Raw genomic sequence first — 23,555 nt, 5'->3', positions numbered from 1 at the left:
CTGGAATAGCACGTCTCTCTTTAAAATTCATGGGAAACTAGCATTCACAACCATTACCATACCCATGTTTTTTAACCTATGTGTAACCTTGTGATTATTCACTCTGGTGGAACAGAAGCCTCAAGGTTCTGCTTGGGCTCTGCCCTGTGGCCTTCGCACCCCCTGGCACACGCTGTGTCCCTGTGGGGTGTGGAGTCTGCGTGGAGAGCACACCTTGCTGCACACTGGCACACACTCAGCTTCTTAGTAGAAGCAGACAGTCCCCCGGTGCTGGCTCTGTCCCCTTGAGGAGGGCAGTATGGTCCTGTTTCTGACCATTCGAGAAGCCACCAAAAGTCATCCCCTGAACTCCTGCTATGGACTCAGTGCTTTGCTGGAGGATGGTATAAACATGACCGTGGCGTGGCCCCTGCCAGTGAGGAGCTGGCAGGCCATTTAGGGACCCAAGTTCCCTGCTCACCATGTATTTTAATAAGCTGGGAGGAGACAGCCATGCCAGGGAAATAGACGTGGAGCAGGCTGCAGGACAGGGCCGCCATCTGCCTCCACAGCGAGGGCCGGGAGGGCAGGCCGGAGGAGGAGGGCCTGGGGTCGCTGCAACAGCAAGGAGCCGCAGGTCACAGTGGAACACCCGCACCTTGGAGAGCAACAGGGCTGCTTTAAGCTGAAGGCATGGGCATCAGAGCTAGAAGAAGCCTTCCAGGGGGCCTGGGTCAAGCCCCTCATTTTGCAAGTTGGGTGAAAGTTGGGTGCTGAAGGTGACTCAGCTGCTTAGGCTCAAGACCATCTCATGAAGTGCACCCAGCACTCCATAGCCTGCCAGGTGAGAGACAAAACGAACTCGTCACTGCAGGGAGGGCAGTGGCGCTGGGATGGTGTCTCTTTCTCCCCGTTCCCAGACTGGCAGCGGGGCGCTCGGAGGCCTCGGGCAGGTCACTGAGCCTCCCTCACTCAGTGTTGCAGAATTAAGTGAGATGAAGCACGTAAGTCCTGCGGCTCAGGGTCCAACAGGTAGGAAGTGCTCCCAGATGGGAGCCATTACTGCTGCTGCTGCGGTGGACGTTCAAACTGACCGTACTACACCCCCTGAGAAATCTTTATGACTTGGGCAGTGGTTTTAAACATCATTGTTAAAATCATCCGGGACCCTGGCCGGTGTGGCTCGGTTGGGTGTCGTCCCATAGACTAAAAGGCTGAGGATTCAATTCCCTGTCAGGACACATGCCTGGGCTGTGGGTTCATCCCCCTCACATGTCTGAGGGGCAACCAGTGGGTGTTTCTGTCTCACAACTACGTTTCTCTCCCTCTCTCTCCTTCCCTTGGTTAAAAATCAGATTTCAGGGCCCAACCCCTCCCAGTTCTCATTCAGGAAATACACACAAAGACACACATATAAAATTTTAATTTTTTCACACAGATGCCTCAAGTGATTCAGTGTTATGGGTAAGGGGCCACTGGGAGGGAGACCGCCTTGAGCCGGGGCAGCCCTCTGCTATTAGCCATGCCGAGCACCGCCCATTGGCATTCTCCTACTTCACTTTAAAACAAGTCGTGCGTGCTTTTAGAAGAACCATGCAGAGCCTAGAGCTCATAAAGTGAAAGGAAACTCCCTGGACCCTGCTTCTCCCCACGCCTCACTCTGTATTCCTGCGCCCCTGAGATGGTTATGGCTGAGGTTTGTTTTTGTTCGTTTCCAGAATGGCCTATGCCCATAATAGGCATGTCCGTTAATGCATCTCTTTCCCCAGAATGCTCCCTTTGTCCAAAACACAAATAGAATCGTGGGTAGGACAGAGTTTGGCAAACATTTTCAGTGAAGGATCAAATAGTAAATATTTTCAGCTATGTGGGCCTACTAAACTCTCCATCATAGCTTGAAAGCAGCCACAGCAATTCATAAATGAATGGGTGTGGCCGTTGTCCCTATGAAATCTTATTACCAAACAGGTAGCAGACTAGGGTTGGCCCACAAGCTGTAGCTGATTGCTATGGAGTGCTACCACTTATATATTTTGTTTTTTTTCCACTTACATATTTTGAACCTCTTTTTCATATCAGCCCATGCAGTGACTTCGTTCTTCGACTGCTACATGGTATAAGTGATGTATTTGGCTACTCTTCGATTGGCTAGTTAAGTATTTTTCCAGGTTTGCTATGTCAAACAAAGCTGCCAAATAGTAAGCCTGGTTGACCAACTATTCTTAGTTGACTGGCATGAATTCTTGGAGCTGAACTGCTGACCCAAAGGGTATGAATTTAATATTTTGACAGAAGTTGCCAAGTTACTTCTTTTTAAGTTCAGATTGTCACAACCTTGTGATTTTCATTGCTTAGTCTTACTCCTGGTGAATGTTTTCTATTAATTTAAAGAAAGGTTTTGTAATAAGGGAGAGATCCCCAAGACTGACAGAGGAAGCAATGAACTTGTGACAGTTGACTGAAGTTTAACTTTTTAATAGATATGTGTCCACCAGAAAGTAATTTGCACTGCACATTTGTCAATGTAAAGGCAGATTCCCTTCTGCCTAGAAAGCAGCAGGGGCAGCTGTTTCTAAATGTAAAGAAAGCACAGCGTAAGCCCTTGTGAAGCAAATGTGTGGGGCACGCAGGATGTAAGGGCCATTGCAGCTGCCCCTGCAGCACGTGGAGGCTGGGGCTCAGTGGTGCTGAATTTCTGATCTGAGTTCTCACTCAGAGCCTTGGAACAACTGGGCCAGTGCTCCAGATTCCTGAAAAAATGCTTCGGTCACACTCAGTGTTGTTGAGGTTTCAATTATGAACAACCAGCCTTCACCAGGTCCCTGTTCTGAGCGTGGCTCTGGTCTGAGCCCCTCACTTACATCCCCTCCACCTTCTGATATTAGTGCCATTTCACAGATGGGAAAGTTAATGCTCAAATAGTAATTTAACTATGGTAAAATAGCTCTGTATGTCTTCCAAGCCCATGGGCAAAAAAATATAATCATATGCTGCCTTGAAAATTGGCAAAAAAACCTTGCAGAAAATAAGAGGAACAATAATGTTTATATTACATGACCTTGCAATTACCCCTGGAAATGTATCCTTAGAAAATTATCCCAAAGGAAAAAGGCTATGCCCAAAGATAACAAAGAGCTAAAACATTGGAAACAACAAAGTTTAACAGAAGAGGTATAATTAAATAACCAGTTTGATGAATTATAAAGTACCCACTAATAATGATTGTGAAGACTAAGAAACAATGTAAAACGGATAAACCCCCAGTTTTAAAGCCAGATGACTGGGTTTCAGTCATACCCTGCCCCTGACTGAGAGACCTTGGGCAAGTTACGTAGGTCCTCTGAATCTCTTCTCATTAAGGGGAGAGCTAGAAAGATACTCTTCTGCGTATTAAATTAGACAATGTTTCAAAGTATTTGGCATTCCCATTAAATGTAAGTGGTAGGGCTTCACCTCATGGTCAGGCATGGCCACGAGGCTCACATCAGTGGATGAAATAAAAGCATCTATGATGTATGTCACTTCTAGGCAGGAGCATGTCACCACTAGTACAAGACTCCAGCAAGCTCTTCTGAGGTGGCGATCAGCAGGAGAAAGCACGCTGATTTGGAGGCCCGTGCTGAGCTACCACGTGGAGGGCAGCTGCCCACTCTGTGTGAGTGAGGAGTAGACTCCTTAAGCCATTCAGATTTGGGCTTTGCCAAACACAACGGGCATATTGAGCCTATTAGAGTAACCTCGTCTGCCTGACACTGTGTCCCCAGTATCCGAAAGAGTGCCAGGCACAAAGTCAAATCTCAGGAAATGTTTGTAGAATGGCTGTTGTCCTCGGGGTTAGGATTTCTTTTTGGCTTTCATGTGAAGATAAATTCAATTCAGCATTGATGAAGCAGAGAGCTTTCCAAATATGCAAAGCTTCTCCTTGGGAGCTGTCACAGGTTGAGCTGTGTCCCACAATTCATACACTGAAGCTTAGCCCCCAGCCCTCAGGGTGTGACCTCGTGTGGAAACAGGGCCACCACCGGTGTAATCTCTCCAGATGAGATCACACCAGAATAGCGGGCCCCTAATCCAGTGTGACTGGTCTCCTTACAAGAAGGGGAAATTTGGCCACAAACAAGCAGACGGGAGAGTGGGGTGTGAAGCTTAGGGTGATGCTGCCACAGGCCAGGAGCTGCCTGGAGCAGGGAGAGGCCTGGAGCAACCAGCCTCAACTCCGGGGGAGTGAGCACGACCCTGCCGCACCTTGGTCTCCGACTGCTGGGGCCCAGCACTGTGAGATGGTCAACTTCCATTGTTTAAGCCATCCCACTCGTGGTACTTTATTGTGGCACCCGGAGCAAACGAGCGCGTCCACATTTCTTTGGTTTGACAGGAGCGGCAGCTTTCTGTAGAAGACCTTGTACAGCACTCCTGCTATTTCCTCCTGCTGCTGCTCCAGCCCCTCATTTCCGTAAATACGGGCAGGGGATTCCTAGCTACTGGGCCACGTTACATAATCTTTCATTAGAAAACACATTTCTTATCCCAACAAACCACTTCAGAAATCACATAATCTTCAGGTCCACCCACGCTGTCACAAAGGGTAAGACTTCCTTCTTTTTTATAGACAAGAAGTGTTTCATTGTGTAAATGTACCTGGAGAACATTATGCTAAGTGAAATAAGCCAGTCAGAGAAAGACAAGTATCATATGATTTCACTCAGATGTGGAATCTAATGAACAAAATAAACTAACAAACAAAATGGAAACAGATGCATAGATACAGAAAACAAGACTGACAGCTGTCAGAAGGGAGGGGGTGTGGGCTGGGTGAAAAAGGCAAAGGGATTAAGAAAGAAAAAAGACCCTCGCAGACACAGACAACAGTATGGTGATTGTCAGAGCGAAAGGGGGTGGGAGGAGGAAGAAGAGGGTATTGTGGAGACAAGTGGTGTTGGAAGGAGGCTGGACGTGGGGTGGTGAGCACACAGTTCAGGGCACAGATGATGTAGAATTGTACACCTGAAACCAGTATGATTTTATTGACCAATGTCGCCCCAATAAATACAACAGAAAAAAATCACAATGACCAATGTGGCATTTAAAAATAGGACTTACAGGAGGAATGAAAAATATTACTGAAATCTGAATGGTGACATTTCTTTTATTTAAAAAAAATTTTATTTTTAGACAGTGGAAGGGAGAGAGGTAGAGAAACGTCAATGGATTACCTCTCATGTGGCCCCCACCCAAGGGACCCAGCTCACAACCCAGGCATGTGCCCCACTGGGAATTGAACCAGCAACCCTTTGGTTCGAAGTCCAGCCAAGATGGCATAGACCCCCTGCTCCTCCCTGCTGTACACTGCTATGATATACAAGGAAATGGCAAGAGACAAGCAAAGGAGAATTCTCACTAGGGGTACAGTGAGGTGGTTTGGGAGGGCCAGTTGGGGGACCCCCACATCCCTCCTCTACCAAGAATACCCAGCCCTATCAGGCAGTATCTGCTGAAATCGACAGAAGCCCCAGTGGCACCAGATAAGCCAATCAGACCACAGTACTCCTGCAAAGCTGCTGGAAATTATGCTGCTGTTGAAACCGCAAAAGTAGACCAACACCCATGTGCTAACCCCAAGTAGGGTGGTGCCAACAAAAATAAATAACATAACAGACAAAATCTCCAGGACACTATTAACAAACACCCATCATACCAAGAACCAAGAAAAGCACAACTTGAATGAAAAGAGACAATTAATGGGTGCCGACACAGCTGAGAATCAACAAGAATTAGGCACCATGTTACAAATGCAATTAGTCAATTAGAAATTCCTTTGAAATAAGCTTAAAAAGTGTCTTAGCAAATAAATAATAGTTATATGAAAGAACCAAATGGAAACAATAGAACTGAAAACTACAGTAACAGAAAGGAAGAACTTGCTGGGGAGTTTCAGTGTGGGAGTGGAGACGACAGAGCATACTCAGTGAGAGAGGACAGAACTCACCCAGCCTGGAGAAGAGGAAATCGCTCGAGGAGTCGGCAAGAGGGAGACCCGAAGCCCACACATCTGTGGGACAAAAACAGAAGAACCAACATTCCTATCACGAGTCTCAGGAGAGAGGAGAGTGGGGCTGGAGCTAAAGAGTATTTGAAAAAATATGCCTGAAACGAATGATCAAATTTGGTGCAAGACACTAACTTACAGACCCCAGAAGCTGAGCCAATAAACTCCAAACAGGATCGACTGCTCACCTAGTGATAATTATCTTAAATGTAAGTGATCTAAATCAGCGATTTTCAACCTGTGTGCCCCAAGAATTTTTCCTACATGCAATAGCTGACTACTTACTCAGGGCACTGACCTCTTTTCCCCTAGACTGTCAAATGGAAAAATGACAGCAGCCAACACACAAGAGCCGTCTGGTGTGAATGAAGCAAAATCATGCCCATAATTTTGCCCAGAAACAAGAATTCCAAAAAATGAGGAGAGGCTTAGGAACCTCCAGGACATCTTTAAATGTTCCAACATCCAAATTATAGGGGTACCAGAAGGGGAAGAAGAGCAACAAGTGGAAAAGTTATTTGAGCAAATAATAAAGGAGAACTTCCCCAGTCTGGCAAAGGAAATAGACTTCCAGGAAGTCCAGGAAGCTCAGAGTCCCAAAGAAGGTGGACCCAAAGAGGTACACACCAAGGCACATCATAATTATATTAGCCAAGATGAAAATGAAGGAGAGAATTCTGGAAGCAGCAAGAGATAAGGGGACAGTTACCTACAAAGGAGTTCTCATCAGACTATCAGTGGATTTCTCAAAAGAGACCTTACAGGCAAGAAGGGGCTCGAAAGAAGTATTTGAAGTCATGAAAGGCAAGGATCTACATCCAAGATTACTCTATCCAGCAAGGCTTTCATTTAGAATGGAAGGGCAGATAAAGTGCTTCTCAGATAAGGTCAAGTTCAAGGAGTTCATCATCACCAAGGCCTTATTATATGAAATATTAGACTTATCTAAGAAAAAGAAGATAAAAATATGAACAATATGAACAGTAAAAAGACAACAAACTCAGTTATTAACAATCACACCTAAAACAAAAGCAAACTAAGAGGACAGCTACATCAGGAGCAGAGCCATAGAAATGGAGATCACATGGAGGGTTAGCAAGAGGGGAGTGGGAGGAGGAGAAGGGGGGAGAATGTACAGAGAATAAGTAGCATAGACAGTAGGTAGAAAATAGACAGTGGGAGGGCAAGAATAGTATGGGAAATGTAGAAATTAAAGAACTTGTGACACATGGATATGAACTAAAGGGGAGGAATGGGGGGAAGGGTATGTAGGGTGGAGGGGAATGAAGGGGGAAATGGGACAACTGTAATAGCATAATCAATAAAATATATTTTAAAAAACTTAAATGAAAAGGCCCAGGGCTGCCCTGACAGGTATGGCTCTGCTGGTTGGCCATTGTTCTGCAAAGTGAAAGTTCACTGATTTGGTCGTGGTCAGGGCACACGCCTGGATTGCAGGGCAGGTCCCCAGTGGCGGGGGGTGGGGGTGTGTGTGACAGGCAACCAATTGATATTTCTCTCCCTCTCTTCCCCTCTAAAAATAAAGTTAAAAAATTTAAAAACAAAAAAGAAAAGGCACAGGGCCTGGACTAATTAAACAATCTTGATACAGAAAAAAGTGGGAGGATGTGCTCCATCTGTCAGTAAGGCAGATAAAGTAAGGCTCTGTCAGTAAGGATTGCCACAGCAATCCAGAGTGTGGTACCAACAGAGGGACAGACACACAGCCCAGCGGGACAGAACAGAGGACCCGGAAATAGGCCCATACAACCGATATTTAACAGAAGTAAATAAGCTTGCAAGAAATGATGCTAAAGCAACCGGGCATCCACAGGGGGAAAAAAGGAACCTTGGCCTAAACCTCACCTCATACAAAAAATGAACCCCGAATGGTCACAGACTTATATGTAAAATGTAAAAATATAAAGCTTCTAGAGAAAAACATAGTAGAGAATCAGTATCTTGTAGGATGCAGGAACCTACATAGGTAACTTGTACAGAACAATGAATCACTCAAATGAGTACAAGGAACACTGGAAAATCGGAGTAAGATGAATGGATTGTATAGGAGCCGAAGTCCTTGCTGTGATATATGAAAGTTTTACAAAACCTTACCTTTGGGGGAAACTGGGCAAGGTGTAGACAAAATCTCTTTTATTCTTTACAACTGCCTGTGATACAATGATGTCATTAAAATATTTTTAAAAAATGTACACTTAATATATTACATGAAAAACATCTCTTCACTTTTACAACTGAAGGAACTGAAGTGGCCTGGTTGGTAACTGACCTAAGATAACAGAGCTAATAAGCAGATGGGCTGGGATTAAAAATTCAGATCTGTGTAAGTTGACAGTCCAAGCTATTCTGGTTTATAACTCAGAAAATAATGTAAATGACTTAAGGACTCATTAGTTGCTTAGAGAAGTAAAAAAAGTAACTATTTCATTTCAAAAGGTGAGCAGGGTTATGTTTTCTGCTAATATGATATAAATTAGAAAGCTTTAAATTTTTTTGTATTTTTTAAAAATATTTTATTTATTAACTTTTAGAGAGAGGGGAAAGGTGGGATAAAGAGGGGGGGCGGGAAGAAACATCCATGCGTGAGAGAAATATTGATTGGTTGCCTCTTGCATGCCCTGCCTGGGAATCGAACCAACCACCTTTCAGTCTGCAGACGAGCAGTCAACCCATTGAGCCACACCACCCAGGGCTAAATTAAAAACTTTTGGCTTTACAGTGGGATACTAAGAATTAGATAAGAGCCCAGTATCAAGACTATTGTAAAAATAAAAAATTTCACTCTCAGATTTCCAAAAATAAAGTTAGCTTTATTCTAATAATTACAAAATTGAATTGTAAGATCACTGATAGGAAAACAAACACCAAACAGCACCATCAGCTTGATAATGTCTGGCTTCTTGAAAAAATAAAAACACGAGCCAAGTTTCGGCAAAATAATTTTATTTCCTAACACGCAGTAAACATATACATCCAATATCTTGCACATTTATTCACAAATGACTTTCAAAGTCCAATAACTGTTTTGATATTTAAGCATGTACTAGAAGTTACCTTAGTTGTGACGTGAAAAATGCTTTATATGGATAACACACTAAATATATTGGATTGGTCACAAGAGTTTGCTTCGGGAGATTAGTTCTATAAATTTAAAGTTTTGAAAAGCCACTACTTTTGCCTCTAGTACTTCCAGATGAAGAGGATGCAGCAATATCCGCTTGTATCCGGGACATTTCCTTAGTTTTTCTGGTGATGGAACCACTTATCCACTACACTCAGAGAAAAGCAAAGCAAATCAGAATACTCGTTAATCAAAACACACCCAACACACAACAGAGAATAATACACCTGCTCTAATGTATCCTACTATGCATTACCTTAAAACTTTCATACATGCAGTTTCATTATGGCAAAAACAGGTAATTTAACAGTGTTTTCTTTGGGGCTTCCTTACTCTTGATACTAATCACATAAACGTGATTCTCACCAGCAGAACCTTACAGCAAATTCTACATCTATGTGGGCAGAGAACTGCCGTCTGGGGAAAGCAGTGTGTGGCCAGGCGGGGACCCAGAGCCCAGCCTCCTCCAGTGTCCACGAAGCACCTACCCAGAACCCAGAGGAGAGCAGGTCATGGTTTAGAAATGGCTGTGACTGGGCTTGGCACCAAAGGAGGGGCATGCAACCATCTTTCTTCCCCATACACTATGGAACGCTACGGACGTTTCCCCCCCACCTTCTTTTCTGGATGGATATGATGTGTAAGATTTATGTAATTTCCCCACATATCCACATAGCGTTTAATGTTCCTGTAGTAGGATGTTGATCTTACCGTCTGAAGGTATTGCGCAGGCAGAGTCACATGGTGGTGGTGACTAAAATAAATTATTAAAATACATTAGTCTAGTCCTATTTTTTAAAAAGCTAAGAAAGTATACTGACATAAAAGTTAAAAATAAATCTGAACAAAAGATGATTATCCTAATTTTTAGGTTCTAAAAAGAATAATTTACAGGGCCCTGGCCGGGTGGCTCAGTTGGTTGGAGCATCATCCTCTGCACCGAAGGGCTGCAGGTTCGATCCTTGGTCAGGGCACATCCAAGAGGCAACAGATCGATTCTCTCTCTCTCTCTCTCATATCAAACATATCCTCAGGTGAGGATTAAATAATTTATAGGAACAATGCAAGTTTGCTCTACTGCTAAGAGATGCTAACAAATTCAAGCCTCTTTTAATAACACACATGGGAATAAATAATAAAAATAAATGTATTTTGAAATAAATAATAAAAACATTTACACACATATGACTTCATATATACTTTATATATATATAAACTATATATATATTAATTATATATATATAAATGTAGATAGTGTTCTCATTGAAGAGTTATGATTGACTTTGACCCAATGACTTTTCTCTTCCAATTTTTCTTATTCATTTCAACTTGGTCAGGATTTATTTCTAAAGATAAATCTACATGCATTGGCTTCATCATTAAATTGTTATTTTTTCTCTTATTCAGTCACAAAGCAGTAAAAAGTGAGACTTCATTTTCTTTTGTTTTCCTTATTTAATATTGAAAATGAGAATAAATTAAGATAGTCTAGTCTAGTATTCTGGTTAATCCAAATCAGATAAAGAAGACTAAAAAATTATTTCTTTTATAAATAACATACTACCTTAAGTCTTTTCGAGGACTAGGAACCGCCCCCTCCACAGCCTGCTTCCGTGTGCTTGTGGTGTGTAATTCCGAGACCACACACTGGGATGCGCACATAGGAAGTGCTCAAATATCATCAGTTGAAAGAATTACTTTCCCCCCGACTTAACACCATATTTTTAGCCACCAGGTATGTGCTTTTTCAAGGAAACGTTTACGTACAGCATTCACAAAGGTTTTGACAGCGTCAGGGTCGTGCTTGAAGGGGCTCTCAGACACTGTGGTGTTCACGCTATTAAGTAAAACAGAAGTAGGCATGAGGTGCAGTAACAGAAAATGCTCTCTTAAGAGTCCAAAAAAACAAGGTGAAGGTGGCAGACAAGATGAGACTCAAACTGCTTCAAATGAAGTTCAAGGAAGAACCTCATGTTTACTTAAGGTGCATGATACAAAACCAATATACACAAATTGGTCACATTTCTATACATTAATAACAAGCTGCTAGAAAGAAAAATTAAGAGAATAATCCCACTTACAGATATATCAAAAAGGATAAAATACCTAGGAATAAATTTAACCAAGAAGGTAAACGATTATTATAGAGTGAAAACTATAACATATTAATAAAAAATAAAAAACTCTAATGCCTTCTAAATAATATATTATTTATAGATATATTATAAAATAACATAATAATATCCACTAAAATAAATGGAAATATATCCTAAGCTTATGAACTGTCAGAATAAAGTTGTTAAAAATGTCCATACTGCCCAAAGCAATCTAGATTAAATGAAATCCCTATCAAAATTCCAATGGCGTTTTTCACAAAACTAGAACAAATCCTAGAATTTGTATGGATCCACAAAAGACCCCAAATAGCCAAAGCAATCTTGAGAAAGAAAAACAAAGCTGGAATTGAGCGCAGGCCTGTGAACCAAAGCATTGCTGGTCTGATTCTCAGTCAGGGCACAGACCTGGGTTGCAGGCCATATCCCCAGTATGGGGTGTGCTAGAGGCAACCATACATTGATGTTTTGCTCCTTCTCTTTCTCCCTCCCTTCCCCATCTCTCTAAAAATGAATAAATAAAATCTTAAAAAAAAAAAAACAAAGCTGGAGGCATCACAGTCTGATTTCAAACTATATTACAAAACTATAGTAATCAGAACAGTATGGTAAGGGCCTAAACACATAAATTAATGGACCCAAAGAGAGAGCCAGAAATGAAACTCACACATTTATGGTCAATAATTTATGACAAAGGGGCCAAGAATGTACAATGGGGAAAGGGACAGTCTCTTCAATAAATGGTGGTGGGAAAACTAGACAGTCACCTGCAAAAGAACGAACTAGACCACTATCTTGTATCATACACAAAAATTCACTCAAAATAGATTAAAGACTTAAATGGTAAGACCTGAAACCATAAAACTCCTAGAAGAAAACACAGATGGTAAGCTCCTTGACATTAGACACCAAAAGCAAAGGCAACAAATGCAAAAATAAACAATTGGGACATCACACTAAAAACTTTCCACATAGCCAAGAAAATAATAAAAAAAATGAAAAGGCAACCTATGGAATAGGAGAAAATATTTGCAAATCACACAAATAAGGGCTTAATATCCAAAATATATAACAAACTCACACAAATGAATAAGAAAATAAACCTCCACAAACAATTTTACTCATCGGGGAAATGCAAATCAAAACCACAATTAGATACCACCTCACACCTGTTAGAATTACTATTATCAAAGGCAACAAAAAATGTTGGTGAGGATGTGGAGAAAAGGGAACCCTGTGCACTGTCAGTGGGAAATGCACATAGTCACTATGGAAAATAGTGTGAAGATTCCTCAAAAAACTGAAAATGGAACTACCGTATGATCCAGAATTTTACTTCTGGGTATTTACGCAATGAAAATAAAAACACTAATTCAAAACCGGATACAGTGCACCCCCTTGCTCACTGTAGCATTATTTGTAACAGCCAAGATACGAAGCAACCTGGGTGTCCACTAATGAATGGGGGGCTAGAGAAAATGTCGCACATGTGTGCACAATGCAGCATCATTCACCCACAGAAAGGGACGGAATCTTGCCATTTACAACAGCGTGCACGGAACCTGAGGGCATTATGTTAAATAAGTCAGACAGAAAAGATAAATACTGCATGATCTCACTTATACAACTGACCCTTGAACAACAGGGGACTTAGGGGTACCGATCCCCCCACATAGTAAAAAATCCCCATATAACTTTTGACTCCCTCAAAACCTGACTAACAGCCTACTATTGACTAGAAGCCTTACTAATAACACAGTTTATTAACACATATTTTGTATGTTATATGTATTACATACTATATTCTTACAGTAAAGTAAGCTACAGAAAAGAAAATGTTATAAGAAAATTGTAAGGAGCCCCGGCTGGTGTTGCTCAGTGGATTGAGTTCTGGCCTGCAAACCAAAGGGTCACAAGTTCAATTCCCAGTCAGACCACATGCCTGGGTTGTGGGCCAGGTCCCCAGTAGGGGGTGCACAAGACACAATGACACATTGATGCTTCTCTTCCTCTTTCACCCTCCCTTCCCCTCTGTCTAAAAATCTCTAAAAGAATCATAAGGAAGAGAAAATACATTTATACTACTGTATGTATTTATTGAATAAAATCCGCATGTAAGTGGACCCATGCTCTTCAAATCCATATTGTTCAAGGGTCAACCGTACGTAATATACTCATTTTGTAACTGGCCATCTTGCTGAATTCTTTATTTTCTCTGGGGTTTTCTCAGTACAATCATATCACCTGCTACAATATGCTCCGCATTCTCCAATATTCCTGACACATCATTTCTTCGTTGACTACTATGGCCAGAACAATGTTAGTTAAGTGATAATAGTGGACATTCTCTTATAAATCTTTAAATATTTAAGAAGTATATTGTCTGACCTTGGGTTAGGGGCCAGATAGACTTGGATATGAGTCCTAACTCTGAAACATTTACTGTGGGACGACTTTGGTTAAGTTTAATCTCTGTCACATGCTTGGCAAATACTGGTCTGGTTGTGATGCACCTTACAGATTCTCACCGGAGAACACGAACCCCTGCACCCAGCCATATTTTACCTATGACATTCTGACCCCCTGGTGCTAGGAACCCTTCCCAAACACCCCCACAAAGCTCTGATCTTGCTGTCCTCCTCGGAGTTCTAGCTCGTCTTGTTCAGAGTATCCTATGGGCACTTTCAGGTGTTTGTCTACCTTCTCACTTAAGCACTGAATGACAAAACCAATGATCTCTTTTCTAAGTCAAAGTAATGGTACAGTGCTGGTTACTAAAATTCCCCCAGAGCAAGCCGGTCTGCTTTGTGTGTCAGACATGCAAAGAGCCAATGCTTACCAACTGATGCCCTTTCCATCGACTTTTTTCGCCACTAGTGCTTTCCAAAAGTCGTGAGTGCTTTTAACAATATCAATGGCAAAGTCCTGTAATTTGAAGAGACATGTATAACAATTAGCAAAGTACACTTAGGACCATTTTCCCAAAGCCTGATAACTCTGTCTCCTTTGAATCATTTCCATTAAATGGAAAATATTTAAATGGATAAATCCACATCAAGACTGGCATGTCATTAGATAGTGTTTAAATGATCACACAGTATTTAAGTGGCAACAGTAGGTTAAGGCATAGGTCTCAGTTCAAGTAGACCTGAAGCTACAGTTCTGAATGACATATTACCTTATCTTTAAATTCCGCATTGAAAGCAAACTGGTTCTCTGGTTTTCCATCAGGAACCTTGTACCTTCTAAACCAGTCCACAGTAGCTTCTAGGTAGCCAGGTTTCAGCCGCTTGACATCATTAATATCTTAGAAGAGAAGAAGCAGATTGCAAGATGCATATATAATTACTTATGTGACAAAAATACCAAGTACATACTTACTTTGAAAGAGCTACGGGATGATCATTAAAAAAAAGTTCAGGATAATGTGAGAGCTAACCCCCTTCTTCAGAAGGGACATACAGACACACTTAAAGGAAACCGTCTGGTGAGTTGGAACAGCTCTGACATTCAGTAGTAAGGGAGCAATCAGCACAACAGGAACTTCTATCAGATAAAAGAAAGAGAACTGACTGGGGCCACATAATGAGAGGGCAGTTTGGCAAGTGTGCATAAATTCTATGAGAAGGAGAGATACTAAAAAAAAAAAAAAAGACAGGCTGAGGTCACATTCTCAAAAGCACACCAAAATTGTGTACTTAAAAAAAAAAAGAAAAATGGATTTCACTGACATCCACTGATGCATTACATAGTAAATGTGACTATTCTAACTATAGTATTGGTATTGTGTATGACATTCTGTATCACAATGCTTTAGTTCCAGCCAACAGCAAAGTGTTCTGTTCAAAACACTTTTTAGTTTCTGTACAGCCAGCAACAACAGCTAGCCTCAGCCAGCTTTAAATGACCAAGCTGCCACACAGTGCAAGCAAGTAGAAGACACAGGTGCTAAGAAATTAATTTGGAAAAGTATTTTTGGAAGGAGGAATATGTTCAACAGAAGCTTATTGATATTTGTATGAAATAATGTTGTTTAAGTCCAATTTATGACATAAACAGCTAAAGAATACAATGCATTTTATTTCATAGTACCACTAAAAGTATGGAAAGTTTACAAAGTGAACCAGAAACTGTTTAAACACTGATAAATTTCTTCATTTTGAAAAATTTACTTTATTGATTTGAGAGAGAGAAAGAGAGAGAGAGAGAAAGAGAGAGAGAGAGAGAGAGAGAGATGTTCTCCTTACTTATGCATTCATTGGTTGTTCCTTATATGTGCCCTGACTGGGAATCGAACCCGTAACCTTGGCATATAGGGATGATGGTCTAAACAACTGAACTACCAGGACAGGGCACACTGATAAACTTCAAGGAACTTATGATTCACATAAAATGTGTTACCTAATACAGAACTAGCTGAATACAGTACTAAATCCAAAATGAAAGTATAGAATATGTTCTGACCAATTCTCCTATTCTTCAGGCACAAGGGGAGTGCCCAACAACTTAATAATGGCACTACTGGAATTAGTGTCAGATCCCACAAGTTAAAGGAATCAATCCCAAAAGACTTAGCCTGTTTCTGGCATATCCCAGGCCACCCATACCTCAGATGAACCTGTATACACTGGGGTTTCCTACAACTCTCTCTGTCAGGTTTAATAATTTGCTAGAATGAATCAGAACTCAGGAAAACACTTTAGTTCTGTTAACTAGTTTATTATATAGAATACAACTCAGGAATAGTCAAAGAGAAGAGATGCATAGGGCAAGGTACGGAGGAAAGCGGGGTGCAGAGCTTCCGCGTCCTTTCAGGGTGGGGGTGCCTCCCTCCCGGCACTTTCCTGTGATCACCAACTCGGAAGGGCTCCAGATGTCACCATGCCAGAGTTTTAAAGAGCTTGATATACGGCCCCTCCCCCCAAATTGGCAGGTGGGCTGGAAAGTCACTTTAGTCACTTGGTCTTTCTGCCAATCAGTCCCAGCCAGGGCCAGCCAGGGGCTCCACCCTGGGTCACCTTATTATCATAAACTCAGGTTTGAAGAACAGGGCTCATCCTGAACAACAAAAGACACTCATCACTCAGGAAATTCCAAGTGTTTTAGGCAATTTTTGAGGAAGCTGGAGACAAAGATCAAATATATTTTGTATTATACCATAGCAAGAAAAATATATAAAAGCTGACTGTGAACCAGACATTGAAATGTGTGCTTAGATCCAAACTAAGGAAACCTGACTACCACACCCCGAAAAAGAAAGTAGGAAAACACCTCCTTTTGCAATGGCCACATGGTATTCCATTGCCTGGACAGCCCATAACTATTTCCACCTAACTTTGGATGGCTATGTAAGCTCTTTCCAGGTTTTCGCTACCAGGGCACAAACAACGCCACTGTGAATACCTTTGTACATACATCTTTGTGTTTATTTGTAAGAAATTACATGGACTAGGTTCTTAGAAGTACAGTTGCTGGGTCGAAGTGATGTTGATCATAACACCACTTTTCTATAAATGTTCTAAAAATCAATCTTATTTAGGATATTTGAAAAATATTTCCTGTATAGAATCTGTACAGAAAGTGAAAGTGGCGGTTCATCTTTCATTCATATGGTGCCTTTGACTTTACAAAGCCTGTTCCCCTACGGTCTCTCATTCAATTACCCCCACAAAATCATGGATTTACAGAGAGGGAGAGAAACATCAATGTGTGGTTTCCTCTCATGAGCCCCTCCTGGAACCTGGCCTACAACCCAGGCACATGCCCTGACTGGGAATGGAACCAGCGACCCTTTAGTCCAAAGGCCAGCAATCAATCCACTGAGCCATACCAGCCAGTACTTTCTTATTTATCTTAGCAAGACAAATCTTAACAAGATAAAAAACTTTCTTGGCACAGCACTTCATGGTAATGACAGAATAACAGTGCCGTGAGATGTCCTCGTTTATCTGTCGTCTGTGATTAAGAAAATACCGAGGAAAAGAACGGTCCCCTGCCAGGATATCTGAACTCGGGTACAAACTCTACCACTAGCTGGCGGTGGGCTAGTTGCTGTTATCTCATTACCCATCTACAACCATCAACACTCATCTTTGGTAATGAATGTAAAGATGTTGACTCTTGCATAACAAGTTTCAATTTTTAATTTGGTTATCAGAATCAAATGCCTTAATCAGACCTAAGAGCCCAACAGATAAGTTGTAACATACCAGATAAATGACAATGTTGTCCCCTACAGTACTGAGGCACAGAAATCATATGATTTCTGGTGGAACACTTAAATCTTTGACATGTACACCTTATTAGTGAGTCTGATAACACTGAACTTGAAGTTGTTAGGGGTAGCTTTGGCCTCAAAGGTCATTGAGGCCCGCAGTACACTTTCACTTTCTGTACAGATTCTATACAGGAAATATGGTTTGCTTCTCACTGGTTGAGTCTCTGGAGTCTGCAAAACATTCCCTGTTTTCTAACTGTGGGCAACCATGGGCATGATACATAGGACTCAATGGCAAGGGCATACGAAGACTTCTGTCATCAGCCTATGACGTTCCATCTTTGGAGAGTGACAGGAGAGTACTTTCAAAGGCATTAGCACTAACCATGCTCAGGGTAACGTCTCATGGCGGAACCCCAACAAGCCAAACATCGCAGACTAGAAACAGACTCACAGATCCAGAGAACTGAGGGCTGCCACACAGGAGGGGGTTGAAAGGTCGGGTAAAAGGTGAAGGGATTGAGAAGTACAGATGGGCAGTTACAAAACAGTCACGGGCATGTAAAGTACAGCATAGGGAACACAGCCAACAACGGTGTAACAGCTACGTGCACTGGCAGTCGGGTACTGGAATTATTAGGGGAACCACTCTGTAAATTACATGATTGACCACTATGCTGTACCTAAAATGAATACAAAATACTGAATGTCAGTTATAACTAAAAACAACAAAATGTCACAGCCTACTGGACAGTGACTGAAAGTGCTTTTTCCAATGATTGGCGTGCAGCCGCCAGGCCCGTGCTCGGCTCCGCCTTCAGGCCTTCTCAGCGGCACCTCGCATCCTATTACCCGTTCTCTAGCTGCCTGCTTTCCCTAGTAAACTTAATTTTAGAAGGTTTGTGTTTTTTTTTCATCTAATGTTGACAAACTTTATTCTGCATCAAGGTATTTGGAAAGTGAAGCTGCATCTGGGGAACAGAACAGATGAACAATTCACATGCAGTGAGTACAAACTCAGTTACGGAATTATTTCCTAGCCACGTATTACCAGATACTCCATCATCAATGCTAAATGGAGAACACGATTTGCCGTACTAAAAGACCAGGGGTGAAATATGGCAGAATTTAAGCCAGCAGATATAAATGTAGCACCTAACTGTACTGTTTTAAAACCACCAAATATGGGAAAATCCAATGCTGAGGAAGAACTCTGGCCTTAAGCACATCTCACCTGAAATCCAACCAGAAAGCCAGTCCATGATTTTTTTTAAAGCAATTCATTGTATGAAAAGAAAAAAAAAAAGAACACTAGATAATTCAGTAAGAGGACACTTTTAGGTGAAAACTACAAAATAAACTGGTTTTCTGAAAACATTTAGGAAAACATTTCATCTCACTTGTAAAATGTCAGAAACACTGATCTTCAGAAAAACTTACTTAGCCTATAGAAATTCATTTTGCAATACAGATGAGCCCAAATGACTTTTTAAAGGATTCTTGTCTATGCCCTTCAGATGAGGGTAATATGGTGACTGTGCCCATTTTATGAACAAAGGCAACACAGAAACAAATCTGCGGGAAGAGTGGCCTTGGAACCCACCACGCTCACACAACTGTATGTGCTGGGCTTTGCTATCTATCACATTACAGAATGGGCAAATGTGGTCAGTATCAAGGTTAAATGTTTTATCACAGTCGTTGAAATTATATTCCAAAAGTGATTTTCTTGTATTGTCTACCTTTTGATTTTTAAATAACTAGTTGCAGAGAATACAGAAAGCCCACTACATTTTATGTAATGTTTTAGATGACCTTTCATTTTCTTGGCTTATCATTGTTTAAAAATCTTCAAAAAAGCCCAATGAAGCTCATGACAGCGTCTGACACGTGGAGCAACAGCCTTTTATTGCTTTTAAACGCCGTCAATACACTGGGGAGGACCATCGGCCTGCCCTACTGGTCCTCACAGAAACAGTTCTCCTGGGGTCTGCTCAGAGCACAGACCCACGGGTCTGGGAGGGCCGGCAAACTTCGTTCAGCATCCTGCACGACAGGCCGGCACTCGCCAGTCAGTTTCAAGTCCACAGGGCTGCGCCTCTTCACAGACGCACTTTCTCCAGGTGGTGACCATCAAAATCACAACGCATTTATGCATTCCATCTTGTACCCAAATAAGAAACTTCAAGTCTCCTGAAGCCATCTGAACTAGCCATTCCGAAATCTCCTGCAGCCATTTGGCTATTAGTGCCACCAAAAACATGCTCTTCCATAAACAAACAAAAACATACACGGAACCGCTGGCCTCCAGCCACAGGCACTGTTCCACACCACTGGACATTTGCTGGGTTTTCCGACTAGTAAGTACACCGAAAGCCTCAAAAAGTCTGAAATTAGTTTTCCAGCTTTACTGTCTCCAGCCAGAAGTAAAATCCTTGGTTTTTTTTTTTTGGCCTGTTAACTAATTAAAATTTAAGTTTATTTAAAAAAAACCTAGTTGGACTTTTGTCTTTACGAAATATACGAAATTTTCAAAAAACCAAAAATTCGCTTTCACTGAGGTAGTTGAGTAAAAACGTACATTTAACATGCCCACCAGCGCCACTCAGCACTTCTCTTAGGTTATCCTTGGTGTCTGATAAAAATAAGACAGAATAATTTTTCTATGCTAACAGCCTAACATTTACACTCCTGTAATAATTCTGTTCTCATCCAATTTTAACTACTGGACATAGGGGCAACCTCTTTGTATTTATATGATGAATTCAGTGAATATATCGTGAAGCCAGTTTCTGGCATTTATGGGGGAATCTTAAGAAAAATTGAAAATTTGTTACACTGAGAATACAACAAAAGGAAGTGCAGAGCTCCTCCCTTCCCCCTTACTTGTCTATTTTTTTAGGCAGAGTGTCACACATTTCAGAGAGCATACAGCATACACTCTCAGAGACAGAGGCTCGGAAACAAGTGGTGAGGTAAAACCCTGTGTGTGTGACTCAGGACGTGGGTTCAGCACCCTCTGCTGGTGAAGCAATTTGTCTGCGGCTTGACACCTGCCTCTCTGCTGGGCTGTTTCCTGAGCCTCTGCTTCCGTCTTGACTGAGGTGGTCTACTGTGCAGAGCTTCCTGCTGTTGGTGCTGGCACCTGAGTCAGAATTTTTCTCTGGACAACCCGGCAGGTATGGAAATGACCAGTCATTTTGACCACTATTCTCATCAGGGACCTGGTCACGAGCGACAACTTCTGTGCTTGACAAATTTTGGAACTCACGCACTGTTTTGCCTCCCTTTTCAATGACTGCCAGCAGCAAAGGATGGCACTCTGCTATGAGCTTCAAGTTTCACCTCTTCTTCAGAGCTAACAAAGCCTTCTTCTTTAATGTTTCCATAAATTCTTCCCGGAACCATGAACTGAGCATCTCGAGGCCCAGTGATAACTGCCATCCTCACTTGAGCAGCCGGTGTTTCAGCTGGAGCTATCTTAACAGCAGCTCCTGCAAAGCGAGCTGGTTGCCTTGCCCCTGCTTGCTGATACCAGCTCGCAGATGAATACGGCTGGGAGATAAGTAGACGAACATTTTTTCTGATCACTCAAACTATGGGTGGGGAGGAGTCACAGCTGAAGGGGGCCCCAAAGTGGGAGCTGGCATCACTAAACTTTGTGGGAACAGACCCAAGCATTCAGATTTAGTCCGGGAACTAAATGAGCCTGCAGATTCATAGAAGGAGTCATTTTCATATACTCCCTGATTTTCTTCGTTATCTCTTCCTCAGCTTTGGCACATTTCAACCTGGTCTTTAACTGTAAGGGCGCAGGTTATAAATTGCAGCATAAATTCCTGCAATGGATATCGTGGTTTTACTGTGTGTCTTGCTCAATTTTTTAAGGATTTTTCCTTCCTTACCAATAAGATGGCCTACAGAGTTTTTCTGGGCTAAAATCTTCAAGGCAATCTTTTCTGCAAATTTCTTATCTTGAGCTTCATATGTGTAACCTCCAAAATAGACATACAAGTCACAGAGTACCTTCAAGGGTAAAAAAGATAGTAACTGACTTCTCAGCAGCACCAGCATTTTCTTTATATGAACATTAATTTTAGACTGTTCCGAGATGTTCTGAATGGTGACACTTTCTTTTCCAATAATGGCTCCTATGAACTGGGGCGGGGCGGGGGGGACCAGGAGTTGTAGAGTCAAGTCACACAGTTTCTGCTTGGACACCGATCTTGGAGACTCCTGCCTCAATGAGGCCCTGCGCCCAAACCCATGGTGACTTCCAGGCTACTACAAAGGGTTCTACTAGGCAGAATGCCATTCAAAAGCTACCATTTCATCAGGCATGCAGGCCATTTTCAATGCAAAGTTCTCCAACTGGCATCCATTCCATTTGTCTAAAGCTTGTCTAGCTTGGCCCTTACTGGAACGGGTTCCATTTATGCCCTCAATTTCCAAGTCGGTGTTCACCTGTTCACGGCTTTGTACCACTCCATGCTGGATTAGTAAACTGGAAAGTACAACACTATCACCAACATTCAGGGCAATCCTCTCTTCACTCTGGATATAGGGAACCTTATACTCTGTTAAGAACTGCCATAATTTTACCCAAAACAGGTATAGTTGAATGCAGAAAAGCAACATTCCTTCCACATTCCCTTGAGACTGTGGGAGCGAGGAGCTACGCCTGGTCTGAGCCTACCAGTGCTCCTTCCTGAAGGGTGCCTGCGCAGCCCCGCCCCAGACGGAGCTGGGCCAGCCTGCCCCTCATCAGACTGCTTCCTCCGCCTGCTCCAGTTCAGTCACCGCAAGCCCCGGGCAGTTTCAGATTACCGAGTGATGACCATACTATAGAGTCCCTAGATATCCTGTACCTAGTAGTTTTCCCTGTTATTAGTATCTGGTATAAAGATAATTGTCATAACTAATGAGTCAATAGTGATAGACCGTTATTAACTCAAGTCTAGTTTTTAAAATATTTTACTTATTTATTTTTAGAGAGAGGGGAAGGGAAGGAGAAAGAGTGGGAGAGAAACATCAATGTGTGGTTGCCTCTCATGTGTCCCCCACTGGGGACCTGGCCTGCAACCCAGGCAAGTGCCCTGACTGGGAACCGAACTGGTGACCCTTTGCTTCACAGGCCCGTGCTCAATCCACTGAGCTACACCAGCTAGGGCTCAAGTCCAATTTTTATTCCAGGATCCTGCATTCCATCCAGTCATCAGGTCTCCTTAGGCCCTTCTTGGCCACGAGTCTCTCAAACTTGTTTTTGACGACCTGGGCTGTCTGGAGGGGTACTGGGATTTGTCTTATATTTTTCTCAAGATTAGACTAGCGTTAGGGGTTTTGGGGAGGAAGACCACAGAGCTAAAATGCCATTCAAAACTTGTCATTTTAAGTGTTCTTAATATGAGTCATACTGTTGATGTTGACCTTGATGACCTGGCTGAGTAGTGTTTGTTAGGTTCAGCTGTCAAGTTACTCTTTCCAGTTCCCCTTTCCAGACTAAACCCTCAAAAGAAGTCACGGTGCACAGCCCATACTTCGGGAGTGAAGTATTCACATAAATTACTTGAAATTGTTCTGCACAGGAGAATTGTCTGTTCTTTCCCACTTGTTCATTTATACAATCATTTATTTACGTTTGTATGGACTCATGAACAAATATTTGTTTTATACTTTGGGTTATAACCCAATACTACTTTCTTTTGTTGCTTCAGTTGTTTCAGCCTGGCCACGGGAAGCACGCTCGGCTGCGTGTTCCTTTGATGAACCCCCATCAGTTTTTTTGAAGTGCTGCTCCACTTCCTGGCACTACAAGGTAGTCCTGACTCATTCTATATTATTCCCTGCCTGGCCCCAGAACTAGAAAAGGACCCAAAAGGAGCCTCGGTTCCTTTTACTGAAGAATGATATAGAAACCAAGATCTGGGTGTCAGGTGGGCTCGTTTCTTCTGAATGAGTCTTCTAGTCCATCTCAGCTAATGGAGCAGAGAACAGAAGTATCCTCATCCAGTATATTTATATATCAAAACTATTTTTGTACGTATCTACCCGTATCTC

The 23,555-nt window shown here is 42.1% G+C and overlaps 1 protein-coding gene and 1 pseudogene across 1 annotated transcript in view; both read right to left on the bottom strand.

Annotated features, from left to right (window-relative positions):
- Positions 1-8,977: 8,977 nt before the first annotated feature.
- Positions 8,978-23,555, bottom strand: part of PPA1 (inorganic pyrophosphatase 1) — a 38,325-nt gene continuing 23,747 nt past the window's right edge. Inside the window, exons 7-11 of the mRNA XM_037029193.1 lie at positions 14,460-14,587; positions 14,121-14,206; positions 10,935-11,004; positions 9,879-9,921; positions 8,978-9,315 (exon numbers count right to left, since the gene is read on the bottom strand). Of these exons, the coding sequence (XP_036885088.1) occupies positions 9,284-9,315; positions 9,879-9,921; positions 10,935-11,004; positions 14,121-14,206; positions 14,460-14,587 (359 nt within the window). The 3' untranslated portion in view covers positions 8,978-9,283. The remainder of the gene's footprint in view (positions 9,316-9,878; positions 9,922-10,934; positions 11,005-14,120; positions 14,207-14,459; positions 14,588-23,555) is intronic.
- LOC118975421 (insulin-like growth factor 2 mRNA-binding protein 3) lies at positions 20,460-22,136 on the bottom strand (annotated as a pseudogene).

The sequence above is a fragment of the Sturnira hondurensis genome, unplaced genomic scaffold (genome assembly GCF_014824575.4).
Source record: "Sturnira hondurensis isolate 20B ecotype Veracruz unplaced genomic scaffold, ASM1482457v3 Scaffold0020237, whole genome shotgun sequence".
NCBI lineage: Eukaryota > Metazoa > Chordata > Mammalia > Chiroptera > Phyllostomidae > Sturnira > Sturnira hondurensis.
The sequence above is the reverse complement of the archived record's forward strand: the minus strand, read 5'-3'. Positions and strand labels throughout refer to the sequence as shown.